The sequence below is a fragment of the Canis lupus genome, chromosome 12 (assembly GCF_048164855.1).
Source record: "Canis lupus baileyi chromosome 12, mCanLup2.hap1, whole genome shotgun sequence".
Lineage (NCBI taxonomy): Eukaryota > Metazoa > Chordata > Mammalia > Carnivora > Canidae > Canis > Canis lupus.
The window spans coordinates 17,302,916-17,326,019 of NC_132849.1; the positions used below are offsets into that span (position 1 = coordinate 17,302,916).

General features: G+C 39.6%; 2 protein-coding genes across 6 annotated transcripts in view; one reads left to right on the plus strand and one right to left on the minus strand.

The window, feature by feature from the left end:
* The first annotated feature begins 29 nt into the window (after positions 1–29).
* MRPL19 (mitochondrial ribosomal protein L19) lies at positions 30–6,688 on the plus strand. The gene is made up of 6 exons (XM_072769981.1): positions 30–179; positions 352–469; positions 2,704–2,822; positions 3,027–3,161; positions 5,972–6,153; positions 6,304–6,688. The coding sequence occupies exons 1-6, from the start codon at positions 77–79 to the stop codon at positions 6,523–6,525; spliced, it is 879 nt and encodes a 292-aa protein (XP_072626082.1). The 5' UTR covers positions 30–76; the 3' UTR covers positions 6,526–6,688.
* A 10,022-nt stretch (positions 6,689–16,710) lies between these two features.
* The window catches only part of GCFC2 (GC-rich sequence DNA-binding factor 2), a 50,670-nt gene continuing 44,276 nt past the window's right edge, over positions 16,711–23,104 (minus strand). For all 5 annotated transcript variants that reach the window (XR_012004283.1, XM_072769974.1, XM_072769973.1 and 2 more), the window contains 2 exons: positions 21,478–21,602; positions 16,711–20,682 (listed from right to left, as the gene is read on the minus strand). Coding sequence is in view for 4 of the 5 variants with exons in the window: in XM_072769974.1 (XP_072626075.1) it covers positions 20,568–20,682; positions 21,478–21,602 (240 nt within the window). In the remaining variant the exon portion in view is untranslated. The remainder of the gene's footprint in view (positions 20,683–21,477; positions 21,603–23,104) is intronic.

The following is a 23,104-nucleotide window of genomic DNA, read 5'->3' on the forward strand; positions in this document are numbered from 1 at the left end:
CCATCAACGTCAGGTAGCCGCGACCTCGCCGCACTGAGTATTGGGAGTTGTAGTCCGGCCCCCCTAGCGAGCAGGCATGGCGGCCTCCATTGCGGGAGCCTGTGGGGCCGCAGCGGGCCTGTGCCGAGGCTTCCGAGCCGCCGGGGCGCTGCTCCCTGCGCCAGCCTCCATCGCCTGGCGTGAGTGGAGTGGGGCTCGCAAGCTGGGGCGAAGGAGCCGAGGGCCAGGCTGGAGGGAGGCGAGCCTAGAAGTCGGGGGCGGCCCTCGCGGGACCGCGGGTTGGGGCCGGGGGCAGGGCGCCGCGGGAGCTCGGGGCGAGCTCTGTTGATGTCTGTCGCCCGCTTCCCGCAGGGGCCCGCGTGGGGCCGGGCCGGCCGCAGAGCACGGGGCCTTCTGAGCCCGGCGCGTTCAAGCCGCCGCCGAAACCGGTCATCGTGGACCGGCGCCGGGCTCCGCGTGAGGAGAGGAGGTGAGGCCCGCGTGCGGGCGCGGGTCCCCGTGGGGGACGCCCGTGGGGTCTGCGCGCTCGCGAGCCTGCCTGGGCGGGGGCTCGGCCTGCTCGAGCCTGTGGGCAGGACTCCCTCCTGGTTTCTCCCAAGCCCGCAGAAAGTCCCAGGTGTCGGAGAGGTATTGGGATGACTGGAGCACAAAGACCCTGCTCTTGGGAGCCTTCCGAAGTGTTGAGGCGTGAAACACCTAGCTCTTTGACATTCTTCAGATAGTCCAGGAAAAAAAAAAAAAAATCACATGTACGTGTGAGGCAGATCTGTCCAAATGTCGGCAGTTGGCGAAACAAAGTGAAAAGTGTCTGTGGGTGTTCCTGTTGTTGCTATTTTAATTCTTTTGGCGGCTTTTAACAAAATCTCAGGGGAGGAAATTGCGTGTTGGAGATCGTCGTCCTCAAAAAGACGCGACCGCTGGGGCCTGCGGGACGCGGCGGGTCAGCTTCGGGCTTCGCCCAGGCCTCGAGCTCAGCGCTGCGGGATCCAGGGATTCAGCCCGGGCGTCTGCGTCTCCCGCTCCCGCTGCCCCTCCCGCAGCTCATGCTCCGTCTGGCTCTCCTCTCAAATAAGTAAAATCTTAAAAACAAAAACAAAACAAAAAAAACATGAGCACTGATTGAGCTGTGGCTGGATCCACCTCCTCACCCCCTCGCCTGCCCCGTGGAAGGTGGGTTCTGCTTGCCTTTCCTGCTCCCAGAGGCCGCTCTAGAGGCAGAGCTTTGAGATGACCGTGTCGTACCGAGAACACATACGAGGTACATGTGACTGAGCCCACTTAGTCTTTATAAGTTTTTAGGATTTGGCAGTGGGTTTGGGGATCCCTTCGTCTTGCTGCCGCCCAAGACGAGCCTGTATGTAAGTTCACTCCGCTGTGGTTGAAACTGCCACCCGCCCACCTTACACTGACCTGCTGCTTTCCTCGATATCTACTTGCCCTTAAGAATATGGGGTCCAGGGGGGATCCCTGGGTGGCTCAGCGGTTTGGCGCCTGCCTTTGGCCCAGGGCGCGGTCCTGGAGTCCTGGGATCGAGTCCTGCGTCCAGCTCCCGGTGCATGGAGCCTGCTACTGCCTCTTCCTGTGTCTCTGCCTCTCTCTCTCTCTATGTCTATCATAAATAATAAATAAATAAATCTTTAAAAAAAAAAAAGAATATGGGGGCCAGTTTCAGAGTACACCTGGGAAGCTCCTGAGAGACTGGTGAATCAACATGAAGGAGAAGGAGGAAACTCAAAGGGATAATCATCACCAAATTTAATGAATTGCGCCATAGTAATTAACTGTTGGTGGGGGTACACTGGAGCTCCAAGTATATTGAAAATTTTATTTCTTGGGATGGGTAATAAGGACGTGAATTTTCACTGTAGTGTCATTTATGCTTTTAAAGAAGTGAGCTTAGAGAAGTTAAAGAAGGGAATGGGGAGATTACTTTTAAAGTTAGTTTGCAGTTACTAATTTCTAGATTTAAATTTTTCCAGTGTCATTTTATTTTAACACAGACAACTCAGTGCGAGGCTTGTGGTTTATGGCCATATGCATTGTAGTCTCCCATCCAAGTACTAACCAGGCCCGACCCTGCTTAGCTTCCGAGATCAGACGAGATCGGGCGCGTTCAGGGTGGTATGGCCGTAGACTGCATTGTAGTCTGACAGACATGACCACGTTTAAATCTTGCCTTGAGGGCACCTGGGTGGCTCAGTGTTTGAGCATCTGCCTCTGACTCAGGGCATGATCCCGGGGTCCTGGGATCGAGTCCCGCATTGAGATCCCCACAGGGAGCCTCCTTCTCCGTCTGCCTGTGTCTCTGCCTTTCTGTGTCTCTCGTGAATAAATAAATAAAATCTTAAAAAAAAAAATCTTGACTTGGTAAGTTTATAGCTAATATAATAATAGGTCAGTTACTTACCTTCTTTAAGCTTCATTTTTATGTGTGAAAAGATGATGATGACCCCATACCCACCTGCTTGTTGTAAGGATTAATTTATGCTCTCGGTTTTCATAAACCCTTAACACAGTGCCAGGTGAGTACTCGGGAACTTAACTGTTTTCATGAGCATTGACAACAATTTTGGAAGTAAATAATTGACTTTTCTTTAGAGAAGAAAGAATAAAACATGTCAACATAGTCTTTCATTGTTTTGGTAAAAATAACAGTTTTTCCTTTAAGGTTGCCTTAAATTTTTTTGTTTATATTTTTCACAGGTTCTTGAGTCCTGAATTTATTCCTCCAAGGGGAAGAACAAATCCTCTGAAGTTTCAAATAGAAAGAAAAGATATGTTAGAAAGGAGAAAAATACTCCATATTCCAGAGTTCTACGTGGGTCAGTAAGAGCTGGATGCTTTTATTATTAGTGGTGAGAGGGGTTCATTTTCTTTTCTTGGAGAAGACTGTTTTCCACATATCTATGTTTTGCCCAGATGAGGTATTTCTTCCTAACATATTAAAATATTTAGGAAGTTATGAGGTTACCTAGAAATGTTGTTTGTGTGTCATGTAAAAGTTCACTTCTCTTCTGAATTTCTAGGAAGCATACTTCGTGTTACTACAGCTGACCTGTACGCCAATGGGAAAGCCAGCCAGTTTCTGGGGATCTGTATCCAGAGATCAGGAGCAGGCCTTGGAGCTACTTTTATCCTTAGGAATACTATTGAAGGACAAGGTAGGTTTCACTTCATTAGTTTGATTTTCTGGAACATGTTCTCTCAGGATTCCATCTTGTGTTCTGCATCCTCGGATAAGACATCGGGAGCTGCCGTGGGGCCTGTGGCCTAAGAATGGTGGGAGAATTGAAGCTACTGGATAAACGGTCGATGCAGCGTTCCCATGAGGGTGGCTGTAGTACGGCCTGCGACCATTAGACTTTCCAGCCTCTGGCAGCATCACAGGAGGAGACAAGACACTGTAAGCAGTGTGGGGACATTCATTTTTGGAGTAAACGACCCATGAGAACATTAAGATAAACATAATGATGTCTGTGTGAGTCACCTTTTCCTAATATGAATGCCCCCATTTCGCTTTATATTATGACAGTCATCATAATAATCACTGTTTGATAAGAATCAGAGGAATCTTTAAAAAGGCAAAATTTGTTTGTTATGCCTAGTAAGAAAGAGGCCCAAGTGGCAAAATTCTAAAAATGGCAGGACAGTAAAGTTTTCATACTTAGAAAGTTGTGTGCTTCACAATCCCCGACAGTGAAGTATTATATTCAAAGACATTGAACAGTGAGAACAGTGACTGTCTTCCTTATTGGGTCGTGACCTGCGTCACCCTGCGTGGAGGGCTCAGCAGGACTTGACTGGTTGCAGAAATGTGTGCCTTTGATCAGGCCATGTGCTTGGAGAAGTCTTGTGACAGAAAGACGTGACCACAGGTGTGAGTTAGATGGACTTTGGTTTGATTTTCTTTCTTAAAATTGAGATAATAATAGTTTCTACCTTCCAGAGTTGTGGTCAGCTGTGTTTGATACTGTATAGGAAGTACTAGACACTGAATACTCTGAAGGTGTTCATTTCCTGTTGCCCTTCTCTAAAGTACTTTCAGGGACAGGTGGGGGCAGGGAGAAAGCAAAAACAACAAAATAAAGTATTTTTGACTTTTGCAACCTGCCTTGACCTTCCGCATGGGTACACCTTTGATGGTTCTTTTTAGCCTATTGGCTTTAAATAGCATCCATCTGATGATAACTTCCACATCTGTGCCTCGAGAATTGACCTTTTCCAAGTTGCAGATATGCACTTATAACTACCTCTTCAACATTTCCAATTGGATGTCTTTTAGGCATAGGACAAGCTCAGGGGGCACCTGGGTGGCTCAGGTTAAAATAAACATCTGCCTTTGGCTCAGGTCATGATCCTGGGGTCCTTGGACTGAGCCCCCTATCGGGCTCCATGCTCCACGAGGGGCCTGCTTCTCCCTCTCCCTCTGCTGCTGCTCCCCTCTGCTTGTGCTCAATTTCTCTCTCTCTCTCTCTCTGTCAAATAAATACATTTTTTTTTTAAAGTTCAGAATAGAATTCTGTTTCCCCTCACAATGTGCTGCTCTCAGATTTTTCTACATCCATAAATGGCACCACTGTCCACCCACTTAATAATTTAGGAGCAATTTTTAATTACTGTCTTTCCCACATCTAGTCAATCAGGTTTTCTTGGCTTATTCTTCAAAAAAATATATCCCAGTTTGGCTTGTTTCTCCATCTCTAGGGCTACCACTCTTGTCCATGCCACCACTGCCCCCTGTCGGCAACCGTGTTATCTCTGGTTTACTTTCCTGGCCCACTAACAAAATTGTTCCAGCCAAAAGAATCTATTTATGTTTTTTTCCAAATGGCAAATTTGTTAAGACTGCAGGGCCTTTGCATTTACTGTTCTTTTTGCCTTGAGCATTCTTGGCTATTTATAGTATCCATTTATTTACTTATTTTTTAAGATTTTTATTTTTAAGTAATCTCTCCACCTAGCATAGGGCTCAAACCTACAACCCAGAGATCAAGAGTCACATGCTCTACTGACTGAGCCAGCCCGGTGCCCCTCTAGTGTCAGTTTAAATCATTTTCTCAGAGAGGCTTTCCCTGACTATATACTACTTATTCCCCAGCCACAGTGTTATCACTCTGTTTGTCTTGACTGTATGAAATTACTTTAAATTAAGAATTGTAAATGAAATTATAGTGTGTTTATTTATTGTTTGTCATCTACTAGAATATAAGCTCTATGAGAGGAAAAGGATCTTAGCCTATTTTGAGTTTGCTATAGGTACAGTTCCTAAATCAGTACCTGGAACAGAAGAGGTATACAGTAAGTAATGGATTAAATAAATCCTGGCATTAAATAGTAGATGTTAATGTTGATCATATATATTTGTATTTCTCATGGGATTATTTCAGGAAACCTGAGAGTGTACTCTTTCCCTTAAGTGTTTGATACTACAGACGATGTATCTTCAACTATTACTTGTAGCATCTTGAGGCATTCAGAGCTGTTCCTAGCTTGCTCCATATAGAGAGCCCCAGCATGTTTTAAAACCCAGGCCATCCTTAAGAGGGGCTTCTAAACCGAAGTTAGAACAAAATTTTATTTATTCTTTTTTTACATCATTAATCATGTCGCCCTTAATGTAGAAGGCCAAGTTTTATTTAAATAATTGGGATATAAATAAGAACACCACAGAGAAGAATTTTCTCAAACTCTCTCCAAGTTAATACTATCAGAAGTGAAGAGCTGTATGACTATAGAAGACATTTTTCTTTAGACTGTCATTCTAACTCATTATTTCGCTTTTTAATCTACACGGACTCTAGTTTCTTTTTCTTTTAATAATCTTCATCTTAAAAATTACAGATTTACGTCACATTTCCTGTGTGTAGAAGCCTTTGCTAAGTTCCATTATGAAATAGTTTTTACTGTTGTATGAGGCATATGCATGCAGACATCTGGGTTTAGATTATAAGAATATATTTTCTCTTTTTAGGTGTTGAGATTTGCTTTGAACTTTATAATCCTCGAATCCAGGAGATCCAAGTGATCAAGTTAGAGAAACGACTGGATGATAGTTTGCTATACTTACGAGATGCCCTTCCCGAATATAGCACTTTTGATATGAATATGAAGCCAGTAGCACATGAACCTAGCCACGAAGTTCCTGTTAATCAGGTATAAGTTGTAGTTTTGGAACTGAAAGTTGTCTGTAGGATAAGAAAGAGTCATGGTAACAAAAACTTGTAGAATTTTTGCTTGTGACTGTCAGCCTAAAATTAATTAATTAATTATTTATTTATTTACTTATTTATTTATCTTCCATAGCTGAAAGTAAAAATGAAGCCTAAGCCCTGGTCCAAACGCTGGGAACGTCCAAAATTTAATATTAAAGGCATCAGATTTGATCTCTGTTTAACTGAAGAAAAAATGAAAGAAGCTCAGAAATGGAGTCAGCCATGGCTTGAGTTTGATATGATGAGGACATATGATACTTCAAAAATTGAAGCTGCAATATGGGATGAAATTGAAGCATCGAAAAAGTCCTGATTCTGAGAATCAGTTTGGTTATTTGCAGAGGATATACTGACTCCCGGAGAATTTATTTAAAGACCAATTTAATTTCATATATGAGGACATAGTCATTAAATAACTAAACATTGATTTGTTTATGAGTACTGTTGTAAAAAAATAAAATTAGCATACCAGCTTATTACTTTAGAGTCAAATCATTACTGAAATATTCTTAAGTGAGCCTGGATTCTGAACATGGAAGAGGCACGATTTTTTTAAGTTTGTGAAATAAATTATAAAGACAAAAAAAGTATGAAGAGTAATGATAAAGTGAACATTGATGTACCCACCTCAGGGTAAGAGGTAAAACATTTAGTAATCTCTAAGAAGGTCAAGAAATAGAACATTTTCTAGGATTTGAGAAGACCCTTGTGTGTCTGCAATTACATCCCTCACCCCTCCCAGATACAAGCACTGTCCTGACTTTATGTCAATCATTCCCTTGCTTTTCTTTTAGTTTATTACATACCTATCCATTCCAGAACTGCATATCTAGTTTTGGGAAACCTGTTGGCAGATATAAAAGGACAACATCATTATTACATGAAGCCTTCAGGGAGAGCGTTAAGTTTTTTGGTCACAGTCTGGCTGCATTTCCCCTGAGAGCTTACAAAAGTCACTGTGAGATGGCTGAAGTCATGAGAGTCCTGCTTCAATAGGGGGCCCACCACAGGACAGCTGGTGGGACTATAGCATAGGTAATTGATGACTGGTGGAAATGTGGTTGGAGGGAGTAGCAAGCTCTCTATTTTCTGGTTTTTAGCTCATGATGAATCAAACTCCCTCTCAGGACAGGTCAAAGCAATACTTCTCTAGGATAATGTGAGTATCCTTGCTGATCCGTGTAGCTGAAAGTGGAATGAAATTCCACTGGTAAAAACCAGCCTCCAGGTAATGTGGGCTAGGCTTACGTGAGCATGCTGTTCCTTGGGTTATCAAGAGTCCGAGCTCAGGGCTTAATGAGGGCACCCCTCAACTAGATCTACCCTCTGGTGCTTGGCTGCGTTGGGATTTGCATTCACATCTCTCCTGTGCTGATCTGTTTCCTGGATTCTTTTATCCCCCCTTTTATTGGTTACTAACTCTTTTTCTGGAGCATGCATTTTGGTAGCTTCTAGAGGAAGTATGTGTGGAGGTAAATCTTTCGAGACCTATATGTCTATCATATTTGATATTTTGTAGAATTCTAGGTGGGAAGTCATTTTCCTTCAGAATTTTGAAGATACTGCCACACTGTCTTGTTTCCAGTTGTGTTGAGAAATCCAAAACAATTTTGATTTCTGTTCTTTGCATGTAACTTGAAAGCTTGTAGACAGTCTTGCTCCTCAAGGTAATGAAATTTCACAGTGACGTGCCTTGGAGTGGGTCTATATAGATTTATCCTGTATGTTGGGCATTTGATGAATCTTTTCAGTATGCTAACTTGTACCTTTCAGTTCCAGGGAAAGTTACTGTTCACTGATGCCTCTCTTCTGCTTCTCTCCTTTGGGAGCATTTACCTGGTTGTTGGATCTCTGGGACTCGATCTCTGTCCCTCCCTGCCCCAGCCCTATCTCTGTCTTTTAGCTCTTTAATTCAATCTTCCAACCTTTCTTTGCCCTCATATTTCTGAACTTGAAGGTCCCTTTTTGATTTCTGAATGTTCCTTTTCTTATATAGTACTTTGTTCTTATTCTCTATTCTTGCCTATGGATTTGCTCTGTGACCACAGAGTATATTCATGATAGTGTTTGTGTGTTGTTGTTTTGTTTTTGTTTTTTAGAAATTATTTTTCTGCAGAATCTGTTTTCTTCAAATTTCTTTTTCTGTGTGTATTTTTTTCTTCCTGTTTCAGGCGTTACCAGGACACCTGGCAATTCTTGACTGTCTACTTCCGGTTGAAGAGTGGACTAAAAAGCTGAGTAGGAGCCTTGGACTTGCAAGAAGGGATTGTTTTCAGGGTTATTTGGGTGGACTTTTGTGGACTGTCCCACCCTCCGCGTGAATGTCTTGGTTTGGTCAGATTCTCCAGAGTAGAGGCTTCCAGTCACCTTCCTGGATGGTAAAGATCTGTCTGCCAGTGTTGTGGGAACTTTAGCGGAAGATTCTGGCACTGTACGCGTATATGACCATCTTGTCCATCTTGTCCATCTTCCCCCCTCCCCACAACACATTTTTGGCTTGCTACCCACATAGTGCCTGAAGTGCAGAAAACCCTTTTCACTCTCTAGAGGATAAACTTCTGGACTTTTGCTGTTGTAGGGAGGGCCAGACAAGCAATGTGAGGAATAGGGGAAGGGATATTAGAGATATAACTGCCAAATAGTTTTCATTAGGTTATTTTAACCACTGCCCTTAACTCCCCATTGCTGAGGCACTGGAACTGCTGACTGGATGGTTCTGAGGGGTGAATTAGGTTGATTCTCACCTTTCTCCGCGGGTCGCTTGCTTTGCCTTTCTTGAGCCTGACAGTCAATACAGATGCTTTGTCAACTATGAAAATGGTGTTCTGATTGTTTCTTGTCCTGTTCTCTCCTGTGGTTTTATGTCTCTTTCATATGAGAAGTGTTACGTGCTGCTTGCATCTTGTTCTGTTTTCTCCTTCCCTGTGGCTTTGTCTTTTTCCCTGTGGTATATTTTAGTGGTCATTTGAATCATTCATTTGACCTATATAGATTTCTTCTCCAAAAATTTTTAGATATTAATCTTTGGGGTTCTCAACATTCAGCGCATCCTTGATCTTTTTCGCTACTAGTTGTCCCATGGCCATCTGACTACTTTCAGAAAGCAGTGGATGTAACCACTTCTGTGGATAACTTGCTGAGATAGCTTCTCATATAAAGTTTTAGCAAAGGTCTGTATTTTATATTTTTCTTCTAACTTGTCAAAAGATAACCATTAAGACTTGTTCAGTTATTACCTCGATAAACACACTTCAACCTTGATAGAAGAGGAGATGAATGACACATTCCAAGATCCAAAGCGTAAATATGATCCGCTCATAAGTATATGTGCTCATAACAGCACAGCGAGTCATGTATTCCACTCTGTAAAATTATCTTTAAAATTTTTGGGAATTTTCCTCCAGCAACAAATCCTAAGCTATTAAATGTGTACAGGATAAAAATTTTATTGTAAGATATATAGTATAACATTTGCCATTTTAACTATTTTTAAATGTGTGATTTCTGTGGCATTAATTACATTCACAGTGTCCTGCAGCCATCACCACTATCTCTTTCGCCTCACCCCAGACAGAAACTCTGTGACCATCAAGTAAAACTCTGTTCCCATCCCCTTCCTCCAAGCTCCTGGTAAATCCCACTCTTTATTATTTTGTTCTAGATACTTCTTTTAAGTGGAATCACAATATTTGTACTTTGTTTTTGGTTTATTTTGCCTAATATGTTTTCAAGATTCACCCATTTTCTAACATACCAGAATTTCATTTCTTTTTTGGCTATATGATATTTTATCATGTAATAGACTTTTTTTTTTTTTTTTTTTTTTTTTTTAGTCCATTCATCTGTTGATGAACACTTGGGTTATTTTCACCTTTTGGTTTTGGTGAATAATGCTGTAGAATGCTGACAGACGTGTATCTCTTTGAGCTGCTACTTTCATGTTCTCTTTATATACCAGGTGTATATCCTGGAATATAATTTCTGGTTCATATGTAAATGTTCTTTCCAGTTTCTTCTTTAATCCATTGGTGCTGTTTAATTCCCACGTATTTGTGATTTTTCCACTTTTCCTTTTGTTACTGATTCCTAGTGTCTTTCTATTATGGTTAGAGAAGATACTTTGTATGATTTCTTTTAAAACTTAGAGTCTTGTAACCTAACATAGTCTGTCCTGCAGAGTCTTCCATGTGCACTTGAGAAAAATGTGTGTTGTGTTGTTGGATGGAGTGTTTTATGTATGCCTTTTAGGCCTGGTTGATATATAACGTTAAGTCTTCTTTTTCCATATTAGTCTTCTCAGTGTCTTACCAATTTTTAACAGTGGAATATTGATATTTCCAACAATTACTGTAGAACTGTCTAGTTTTCCCTTTAATTCTGTCAATGTCTGTTGGATTTGGGGGGCCCTGTTTGGGGCACAAATTATTAAATTTTTGGTGAATTGACTTTTATCAATGTGTAATATCTTTTGTTTCTTTTAATAATTTTTTGCTTTCAGTCTATTTTGTCTGGTATTACTAAAGCCCCCTGTGCTCTTGTTCACTTGCTGTTTACAGCTGTGCTCTTTTTCAGGGGCCTTCTGGCTTAGTAGAGCAGTAGAGCATGTGACTCTTGACATCAGACAAAAGAGGCTGCTGGTGTCCTACCAGTTTCCAGGCTTTGTTCACTTTTCTTCTGTTTTTTAATTCTAGCCCTCAGACTTGGTCATTGTAATTGCTCTGTCTTCAAGTTTGCTGGTTCTACTTTCTGTCTGCTCCAGTTAGCTATTGAACTCCACTAGTGAACTTTTATTTATTTTTTAAAAGATTTTATTTATTTATTCATGAGAGACAGAGAGAGAGAAGCAGAGACACAGGCAGAGGGAGAAGCAAGCTCTATGCAGGGAGCCCGATGAGGGACTCGATCCCGGGACTCCAGTATCATGCACTGGGCCAAAGGCAGGCACATAACCTCTGAGCCACTCAGGGATCCTCACTAGTGAACTTTTTATTTCAATTTTGTATTTATGGCTTCAGAATTTGGTTTCTTTTTATAAATTTCTCTATTTATGGATATCCTCATTTTGTTCATACATATCTTTTCTGATTTCTTCAATTGCTTGTCTGTGGTTCCATTTAGGTCTTTGAGCATATTTAAGAGAGTTGTTTTAAAATTTTTGTCTAATTCTGATGCCTGTGGTTCTCTGGGGGATGTTTTCTGTTGTTTCTTTGAATGGCCATACTTTCCAGTGTCTTTTGAATGTCTTGTGACTTTTTTTGTTGTTGTTGAAAACTGGACGTTTAAATATTATAACATGATTCTGGATATCAGATTTCCCTTCTCCAGAGTTTCCTTTATTATGATTATTGGACTGTAGTCCATTTGTTTACTGATATTTCCAAACTTTTTGGCAAAGAATCGATCCTTTATTGTGTTGATCACTGAAGTCTGTTTGTTAACTTGTATTTGGATAGTATTTCCTTGAAAGCCAGGAACTAGAACAAATGCCTCTCCTAGTCTTTGCCAGTTGTCTCTTTTTCTGAGTTACTCCCTCAACACGTATCCAGGCTTGCACTAAGTCCAGCAGCCTGACTTGAAAAGCTTAAGATCTTCTCAGGTCTTTTCTGAGCATGCTTCTTGCCCTCAACATCTGTGTGGCTTTCTGTATTTCCCTGTATATTTTGAATATTCTAATTTCCCAAAGTAACTCTCTTTTCCCCAGCTTTTTCTCCCAGACCTGAGGTGGTAAAACTGTAATTGTTATCTTTGCACCTAGGCCTTTGTGGATTGTTGGTTTGCCTTACGCCCATTTTGAGCAATGCCTGCTGCTTTTCTGGACTGAGTTTCAAGTTAGGGAAGACAGATGACTGCTTTGGTTCAGTCCTCAGATACCAAAAGAGAGGCTAAAATAGAGATAAACCATAGTTTGTGAGTGAGGTCTGTTCTCTTCCCTCCAGAAATAGGGACCAAGGTCTAGCACTGAGTATAGGTGCCGTTTTCAAGACTGCTGCCACATCAAAAGGGCAAGTAAAGATGCCACAAAGTTTTCCTATCATTGTGTTTTTTTTCCAGTTTTGTTGAAGTGTAGTTGACATCCAGCACTATGTAAGTTTAAGGTATACAGCATAGTAGGACTTTCATATATTGTGAAATAATTACCACAATAAATTTAATCCTTTCATACATATACCAAAAAAATAGGGAAAAATGGGTTTTTCCTTGTGATAAGTTTTAGCAGCATTTTCTCTCTTACCTGCAAATATGCCCTACTTCAGTGTTTATAGCCGTCGTGTTGTACGTTATTACATCCCCAGTACTCATTAATCTTGTAACTGGAAGCTTGTACATTTGACCACGTTCCTCAAATTTGCCCATCCCTCCCTCCCCCCTGCCTTTGGTAACTATGAATCTGATCTCCTTATGAGTATTTGTTTTACTTCCACTTTTAAGTGAATATAGTATTTGTCTTTCTCTGATTTTTTTCACTTAGCATAATACTCTCAAAGTCCATCTATATTGTCACAAAAGGCAGGAATTCCTTTTCTGTGGTGAGTAATATTCTGTGTATGAGGTGTGTGTGTGCGTGCGTGTGTACATACATAACACAATTTCTTTATCCATTCATCTGCCATTGGACACTTAGGTTGTTTTCCATGTCTTGGCAATTGTAAATAATGCTTCTGTGAATGTGGGGGGTGCAAGTAATTCTTTGGCAGTGGTTTTTGTTTCCTTCAGATATATGCCCAGAAGTGTAAATGCTGGATTTTATGGTAGTTCTATTTTTAATTTTTTGAGGAAACTCCATAATGTTTTTCACAGGGGCTATACTAACTTAAAAGCCTACCAACAGTGCACCAGGGTTCCCTTTTCTCCACATCCTCAAGGACATTTGTTTTTCCATGTTCTTTTGATGATGCCATCATCACTACCTAAGAGCTAGTGTCTCATTGTTTTGATTTGCATTTCCCTAATGATTAGTGATTTTGACTAATAATGGTTTTCGTGTACCTACTGGCCATTGTTATTTTTGCTTTGTGAAAAAATGTTTAGGGATTTTGCTTTTTTTTTTTTTTTTTTTTTTAGGTTTTATTTATTCATGAGAGACACACAGAGAGAGAGAGAGAGAGAGAGAGAGGCAGAGACACAGGCAGAGGGAGAAGCAGGCTCCATACAGGGAGCCCAACGTGGAACTTGATCCCGGGTCTCCAGGATCACGCCCTGGGCTGAAGGTGGCGCTAAACTGCTGAGCCCCCCGGGCTGCCCTGTGTGTCTGTTTTTATGCCAGGACCATGCTGTTTTGATTGCCCTGGTTTTAAAATATAGCTTGGGAAGTCTGATGCCTCCCATTTTGTTCTCCTTTCTCAAGATTGCATTTTTTTTTTTTTTTGGTGTCTTTTGTTGTCCATGTAAATTTAGGATTTTTTTTCCTATAAAAAATGCCATTGGAATTTTGATGGCAATTGCATGTCATCTCTTGATGGTTTTGGGGAGTATGGGCATTTTAGCAATATTAATTTCTCCAATCCATGAATGTGAGATCCAGTTCCATTTATTTGTGTCTTCTTTGATTTCTTTCATCAATGTCTTATAGTTGTCAACGTAGAGAGTTTTCATGTTCTGGTTAAATTTATTAAATGTTTTTATTGTTTTCTTATGCTACTGTAAATGGGATTGTTTTCTTCATTTATTTTCAGATAATCATTTTTACTCTGTAAAAACACTACTGATTTTTATATGTTAATTTTGTTTCCTGCAACTTCACTGAATTCATTGGTTAGATTTAACAGGTTTTGGGGGGAGACTTTAGGATTTTATACATATAAAGTCATGTCATTTGCAAATAAAGTCAATTTTGCTGCTTCTTTCCCAATCCTGATGCCTTTATTTCTTTTTCTTACCTGATTGCTCTGGCTAGGACTTCCAGTACCATGTTAAATAGGAGTTGTGAGAGTGGGCACACTTGTCTTGTTCCTAATCTTAGAGGGAAAGCTTTCAACCTTTTACCATTGAATATGTTAGATGTTGACTTGCCATATATGGCTTTTGACTTTTGACAGTTTATAATGTGTCTCAATGTAGCTTTATTCAGATTGAACCTATTTGGTTGGGGTCTTTTGGTCTTCATGGATCTGGATGTCCAGACCTGGTGGGGCGGGATTCAGGAGCTACACTCAGCAGTGGGAAGGGCTATTAACTGCTTCCCTGCGGGGTGGAGTAGGAGATCTAGCTCCAAGCAGCCTCCCAGGTGTTCCTGGTTAGTTCATCTACTAAGATGCAGCCAGAAGCTACTCAGCAGTGATAGGGCCTATGATCTAGCTCCCTGCCCAAAGCAGGAACACCTGCTCTAAGCGTCCTCTCAAGTGTTTCTAGTCAGGCTTCCTGGTCAGGAGGGGCCAGGAGCCACACTCAGTGGTGTTTTAAATTAGCTTCTCTGCCTGGGTGGAGCAGGGGAATTAGTTTTCAGTTTGGACAAGTAGGCTGTGGTCTTGATTCAAGCCAACCTGCACCCCAAGTTCTCTGGTTGAATGGTGCCACTGGCTTTGCTCTGAGAATGATCAGTTCTGTCTGCTGTACTCTCTGCTCAAACACAGCTGGAATATGCAACTTCCATGTGTTCTGACCTGGCTTTTCCCGTAAGCTAAGAGTGGGTAGGACTCCCAGTAGGTAAATACAGTTTGTGAACTGGGAGCACTTAAGCCAAGACATGGAATGAAGCTCAGGTGTGTGCTGTTATTTTTAAAGTTTGTTTCAGTAATGTGGTAATGTGTACAGCCAATGTGGGACTCGAACTCACGATCCCAAGATCAAGAATCACACACTCTTCAACTGAGCAGCCAGGCACCCATCAGTTACATGTTGTTATAAAAAGTTTCTATATATAAAGCAGTGACTTTATTCTTCACAGTCATTGGTTACATTAGAATCTTCTTAAATGATAGTGAATTGGTCAGTGGTGATCTCATATCAACCTTGGGAAACAGTTTAAGTTTGGCTTATGACTTCCAGAGGTGTAAACAAAAAATGGCTCAGGTCATGGCACTTTTGCAAAACAAGCGAAATTAATTTTCGCTTGTAAGATGAAACCAGTTTTGCCGGCTCAGAGAATTTTCAAGGCTGGTTTCCATTTGCTTTTAACAAGAACAACCTCTGATAAGTCAGCTACACAAACACATACTGTCTTCTAAAGTAATGTAACATGATCTAATGTTGACCCCGAACAACCTTGAGCTGGAAGCTCCAGTGGTTTGTGACTGGTGTCGAGTACTGCCCCCTTGAAGATTAAAAATCTCCCGCAGTGTCCTCGGAGTTACACCAGGGCCCAGGGCATCTCAGCTCAATTTGGGAACTGTGGGTCTGTAGTTACTTAATTCTGTCTCAATACCATCTATAGGAAAATACTGAATTGAATAGTCAACCTTAATCCTCTTTGGACATTTAATAAAAAGCCTGTAAAATCGGGGATCCCTGGGTGGCGCAGCAGTTTGGCGCCAGCCTTTGGCCCAGGGCGCGATACTGGAGACCCGGGATCGAATCCCACGTCGGGCTCCCGGTGCATGGAGCCTGCTTCTGCCTCTGCCTGTGTCTCTGCCTCTCTATCATAAATAAAAAAAAAGCCTTTAAAATCTTCATTGACATTAATTCACACTGCTCTAGACTAACTCCATGAGACTTGTCTATTTAAGAGAATATTGTCAACATAAATAGTCTTTGATTCTCTTATGGAATCTTTCTGGGGCGTTTCTGGTTAGATCACGCTGAATCCCTAACATGAAATCCTTCAGGACAGTGGTTCTAGGGTACTAATTCTTGATGGAATTTGTTAGGTTAGGTTTGTTTGGGTAGAAAACGGCTTAAAACCCACTTGTCTAATGGAGTACGATTGTTAAAAACAAAACTTCTGATATCCCTGTTTTCCTCAGTTAACATCCACTAATGACCTTTGAAAGTATCATGAAGAGCAATTAGTAAGGTCTTCAGTGGTACTCATTGATAACTGAGATCATTCACTATTTCAGACACTTACTTGTCTGACCTATATTTTAAAAAATTGGTATCACTGTAACTATCAGTAAAATACATAGATCTTAGGTTTTCCATTCAGTGAGTTAAAAACTGAATGTACTCTGGTACCCATCATGCAATCAAGTTAGAGCATTTCCATCACTACCAGAAAATTCTATTTTCATTCCTCCATCATTTTAATTACGTCTCTTCTTATATTTGTTATACATTGAATCATAAGGTATGTATTCATACCTTCTCAAGATTTTACTTATTTGAGAGAAAGCACAAGCAGGGGGAGGAGCAGAGGGAGAGGGAAAAGCAGACTCCTTGATGTGGGGCTCAATCCCAGGACCCCAGGACCATGACGTGAACCGAAGGCAAACACTTGACTGAACTACCCAAGCACCCCTAAATTTTGAATTTTGATGAAGTTCAGATTGTCCTTTTTTTTTCTTGTGCTGTGTCCAACCCAAGAAATCTTTGCCTACTCAAAGATCAAAGATATTTTCATACATGGTTTTTTAAAAATATTTATTCATGAGAGACAGAGACAGAGAGAGGCAGAGACACAAGCAGAGGGAGAAGCAGGCACCATGCAGGGAGCCTGACGTGGGACTCGAACCCAGGTCTCCAGGATCACACCCTGGGCCAAAGGTGGCACTAAATCGCTGAGCCATCCAGGCTACCCTCATACATGCTTTTTGTGTGTGGGTTTTACATTTATTATTATCTTTTAAAGATTTTATTTACTTATTCATGAGAGACACAGAAAGAGAGGGGCAGAGAGACAGGCAGAGGGAGAAGCAGGCCTCCTACAGGAAGCCTGACGTGGGACTCGATCCCAGGTCTTCAGGATCACACCCGAGGCTGCAGGCGGCGCTAATCCGCCGCGCCACCAGGGTTGCCCTAGGTCTCTCAAGTTTTAAAAACATCGTCTCAGCAATGTGTTGCCCTTTAGTGCCAAGAAGACATCTTGCGTATCTTTCTATAAATTTATTCCTAAGTATTTGATGTTTTTTGCTGCTACTGGAATGCTATGGTTTCTAAAATTTGTTAATTTGTTTCCAATCCATGCCCTGGGCTTTGATTTTTCTAAGATCTTGCTAATAAATTCATTTATTAGTTCCGGTTGATTTTTTGCAGATTGCATAAGGTTTTCTATGGAAACGGTCATATCACTTGTGAATGACTGTTCTAAACTCTTGTGTATCAATGTTTATGCTTTCTTCTTGACTGTATAGCTGTGACCTATGGGGCAATGTTGTACAGAAATGGTGAGAGCAGACATCCATGGTTTAGTATTTCACCATGAAGTATGATGTTAGGCACAGATGTTCTTTTGCAGATGCCCTTTATCAGACTGAGGAGTTTTTTACTTCCAGGGTTTGTATTATGAGAGGATGTTGAATTTTGTCCAATGCATTTCCTATAATCATTGAGATGATCATATGGCTTTCCTCTTTTACTCTGTTCATAAGTGAATGAAAGCTGATAAACCTTGCCCTCTTGGAACAAAACCTATTTGGTCAGTCAAGATGAATTATCATCCTTTTTATATACTACTAGGTTCAGTTTGCCAATATTTGAAGGACTTTTATTCCTATGTTCATGAGGGATATTGGTCTGTTATTTTCTTAAAATGTCTTTTTCAGGTTTTGTATAGTATTTTGGGGAGCCATCTACATAAATATTTTGTTACAGGCCTAAAAAATGCAGAATTCAATTGTTTTGAGGTGTTTTTTTTTTTCATGGCCCTTTTTGGGTTCCTAACAGCCATAATGAGTAAGTCTTAAAAAAGTCATCTGATTCTGTAAAAACTTCACATTATGTGAACAAAAAGCTGAAAAATCCCAGGAGAGAACTGAGCTGGGAGAAGAACTGCTATCTCAGTTTTGTTCTTGCTAGTGTTGCCTGCCTTCACATCCATCCCATGGTCACAGGAAAAAAGAAAAAATCTGCACTGGGGATTAAATTAAAAGCAGGTTTCACAAATGTTTTTTGAGTATTCTCAGAGTATATGATGGATAAAAATCTTGAGGTTCAAACTCCAAGAATAATGAAACCAAGTATTAGTGCAATTTAAACTACTGGGAGTTTGGGCAGCCTCAATGGCCCGGCGATGGCCCTGTGTCTCTGCCTCTCTCTCTGTGTTGGTCATGAATAAGGGTATTATGCTGAGTGAAGTAAGCCAGTCGGAGAAGGACAAACATTATATGTTCTCATTCATTTGGGGAATATAAATAATAGTGAAAGGGAATATAAGGGAAGGGGGAAGAAATGTGTGGGAAATATCAGAAAGGGAGACAGAACGTAAAGACTCCTAACTCTGGGAAACGAACTAGGGGTGGTAGAAGGGGAGGAGGGCGGGGGGTGGGAGTGAATGGGTGACGGGCACTGGGGGTTATTCTGTATGTTAGTAAATTGAACACCAATAAAAAATAAATTAAAAAAAATAAATAAATAAAAAATAAATAAAATCTTAAAAAAAATAAACTACTGGGAGTTTAAATTAATTTATAGTTTTTTTTACAGATTTATTTATTTATGAGAGAGAGAGAGAGAGAGAGAGAGAAAGGCAGAGACACAGGAGGAGGGAGAAGCAGGCTCTATGCAGGGAGCCCGATGTGGGACTTGATCCCAGGACTCCAGGATCGCGCCCTGGGCCAAAGGCAGGCACTAACCTGCTGAGCCACCCAGGGATCCCCTAATTTATAGTTTTGAAAGCAGTTCTAATACTTTCCATTCTATCAAAAGATCAATCTCTCTGCCCAAGTTAAAAATGCAAGGGAACCCCCTCAACACATCTTTAATTAAAAATGCAAAAGTTTTAGGGAAATTTCCAAATATAATTTTATTAATAAAAATTAAAATTTCATATACGCAATAAAGATCTGTCATTTATGTTAACATACACGTGTAAGTAGAGAAAAGATCTGAAAGGATAAAATTAAAATGAAATCAGCAGTTCCTTTGGGACAGTTAATTGTGCAGGAATGCTAATTGTCTTTCAGTAATGGTTTGAATTTTCTAGAAGACATTCTATTCCTATTCCTAATTTGCGTACTAAAAGAAAACTGTTCATACAGTGAATCACAAAAATCTTCATTGCAGTAGAAATAACATAACAATATGTTAAAATACGCACAGCTTCAAAACTAGAGGTGATAATGGCAGAAGCCACACGCTGCAGAAGCCACATACTCAAATCCTATATAATCAAATTTTTCCTGGTTATCTTTGGGGCAATAATTTATAAAATACATATTCAGGGTTGCCCTTGAGTTATTTAACAAATATATTTAAGAAAAGATTTCTAAATGAGAGTTTTAGTAATTTTTTTTTTTTTTTAAGATTTTACTTATTTATTCATGAATGACAGAGAGAGAGAGAGAGAAAGAGGCAGTGACACAGGCAGAGGGAGAAGCAGGCTCCATGCAGGGAGCCCAACGTGGGACTTGATCCCGGGTCTCCAGGATCACACCCGGGCTGTAGGCAGCGCTAAACCGCTGCACCACCGGGGCTACCCAGTAATTTTTTCAATTTCTTTTCATTATCAGAAAGTTTGTTTCTTGTCTAAGCCTACCACCAATGACAAAACCCTAACAAAAGAGTTACTACCTACAAGTACTTCCTTAGCACACTTCATACATAAAATTAAAATAAAAATATCAGTGAAAAAATATATCAGTGAAGAAACTATAATATAGGACAGGCAAAAACATCAGTATCTTTAAAATATAAAGTTCTGACAAATCCATAAGATGGATGATTTTTAAAAAAAATTATAAATGGACAAAAAACAAGTATTCACTCTCTAATAGCCAAAATGAAAAATTAAATGTTTTATATCTACTAAATTTGCGAGGAGTTAAAAAAAAGATAATGCCTATGCTGGGGGCGTGGGGTTCACTGCCCTCTGTTACACTTGTGTTGGCACAATACATTGGTACAGATTTCTGAAGGACAATTTGACAATCGATAGTTATCAAAAACCTTAAAATGTCTCAGTTAATACTTAGCAAATAATTCCAATTAAAATTTCCATTTTAACCTATTTGTAAAAAGAAATAGTTAAAATGAAGAGAACATACATATGTTTTTATGGTTCAGTACAGAACACTCACCAAAGTCCAAATAGCAAGGTTTCCCAACTTCATAAATTAGAAGTCAAAAGAATCCAAGGGAATAGGTTAAACAAACTTAAGTGCTCCTGTGTGCTTAATTCCTGCAAGCACCACAGGGGGGCAGCCTTTCATGATACCAGAAAGTAAAAGGAATGGAGGGATGGGGTCTGGCTCCACCTCATCCCCAAACAAAGGAGGCAAGTTTGATTATATTAAAATCTCATGTTAGTACTTTCCTACAGCTTGTTCAAACTTCAATTATTGATTTCAGATGGTCTAGGTGATATTCTTCTATGAAGGATTCTGCTTGATTCAAAGCTTTTATTTTCACCAGAATAGAAATTATTTCTTTGACTTCATCTCTGAAAAATAAAGGAAAATGTTTAGGAGAGCATAGTGAATCATTAGTCATTAATCTGAAACAAAAATTTTAAGCCAATATCTACAGTAGCATAAAATATTCAAATGTTACCTTTTCCATACAGGGTTTAAATGTAGATTAGTGGATGTATGGTAGCAAATTTTAACACAAATGACTATAAAAAGCAGTTAAATCTATCAGAAAACTGAGTTATGGTGTGGGGCTATCAGCTCGTATGGGCTACTCTGGTGGGAGCCTCAGTGGGAATATTTACCTACAGAAATGCTATGTATCTGGGCTATTTATTTATTTATTATCTGGGCTTTTTAAAATTTTTTTTTAAAATTTCATTTTGGAGAAAGTGGTTTATCAAAACACCACTTTACTAAACATTTAATGCTATTAGTGAAATATCCAAAACAGATCTAGCTATTGCTGGGTAAATAGCCTGCAGACCCGTTCTTAACTGCTGAGATTTTAAAATGGTCAGGAAAATGAACAATACACTTATTAAGAGGTTTTTTATTTATAGTTTCCTAAATTCCCCTGTGTGATAGTTTTCTGGAAATGCTTATTTTGGAAGACATTTACATTTAAAATTTGAACTATTAGGCATGAGGTATAAGTATAAAATAGTGATTCCAAAGGTTGCACATGAAAATATCTATAAATTCTATAGTGGTAGTCTCCACAGACTTTTAAAATTAGAATAAAAGTACAAATCTTTCTAAAAATTGCGGAGTGTAAAACAGAATCCTTGAATTATTCTTATGGAGATATAAATATGCAAAATTACCTGAATTCACTTCTAGATAATTTATGTGCAGACTGTAACAAAAACTGGATGAAGTTTCCTAGCTGAGGAATAGATGTTCTCATGGCAGAGTTTTGGAACCATTTTTCTGGTAATGATGCTGCTATCTGTTAATTAAAACACATGGTCAGTTTTTATTAATGACAGTTATCTAATGTCTTTTGCTAATAACATCAATCATTTCATTTAATCTTTATAGTTTACGGTTGAATACATTTTGAGAATTTTTCTTTGTCAGAGTTTATACTTCTTAGAGAATTGTATTTTAATGCCAACAGCTTAAAATAGACTATTCTTTATGACTACTCTCTAGGGGTATTTGTAATACTTTCTATACTCTCTATTCCCAAGCTATTAAATCTGTACAAACATAATGTAAAACTAAACACCAGAAATGCTTAAACACAAAACATTTGTAGTCAACATAAATATAAAATACATGCATTTGTATTATTTCATACTAAGAAATTGGGTGACCTAGCATATGATCTACATAAGGAATCAAGTAGGTGATTGTAAGATACATAGAATAAAAAAGTCATGGATTTTTTTTTGTTAATATATTGCTTTAAATGTTCATGGAAGCATACAGAGTTAGTTGCATTCAATTTTTCTTTTATGGGGAAAACACCAACACTTACCATTATGCTAAAGGAAATACATGATTTTGGGGAAAGTTTTGGTAAAAATAAAAAAATGTTTTAAGTAAAAAAACCTAAGAACACAAAACCTTCTTCATAGCAGAAGGAAGAATAAAAGAGAGAGAATGGGAGGAAATAAAAACCTGAGATCATAGTCAATGAAAGTTTTGGACAGATTATGCTATAATTGGTAAGGTCAAGATCATTATCTATAAAAGTAAAAAGCTGGGCAAAATACACCACATATACATTATAAAAATATTAAATGAAAGTTCTGGAAAGTACTATTTTGAAAACACAGTTGAGGAAAAAGACTTATCCTATTTAATCACCTTTTTCAATTATCCAGAAAAAATGTAGACACACTGCCTAGGGGAGAAATACTTATCTCTTCTTTAGGGTTTAAAAACCAGCCCTGACTGGACTGAAATTTAAAGTTATTTGCACATGCTTTTCTCTTGGTTTGCATCACAATCTCAATAAAATTTTCACAGAACTACCTAGTTTCCCCATAAATGATCAGAGGACTTAAAGCCACACTGTCCTGGCACGGTTTTATCTACCTTTTTTTTTTAAAAATAAGATTCATTTGAGAATGAGTGAGCATGTGTGTGAGTGAGGGTGGGGAGGGAGTGGGATGCAGAGGGAAAGAACCCCAACTTAGGGCTCCATCTCAAGACCCTGAGATCATGACCGGAGTCAAATCAAGAGTGGGCCACTCAACCACCTGTCACCCAACTGCCCCCTTGGCAAGGTTTTCTAGCCATAAGCTGTGGAGAGAATGTCCTGCATCTTCCCTACTTCTGATAGTAGACCCATGGTCAAAGGGGACTAAACTGAACCTGAAATACATAGCATGGACAATGAATTCAGTTTTGGGGAGATAATGTATTTTAAAACTATATGATGAAAAAAATCATAGCCCAAAATATCTGGTGGGTTAGGAATTGCTATCTAATGTTTCATGT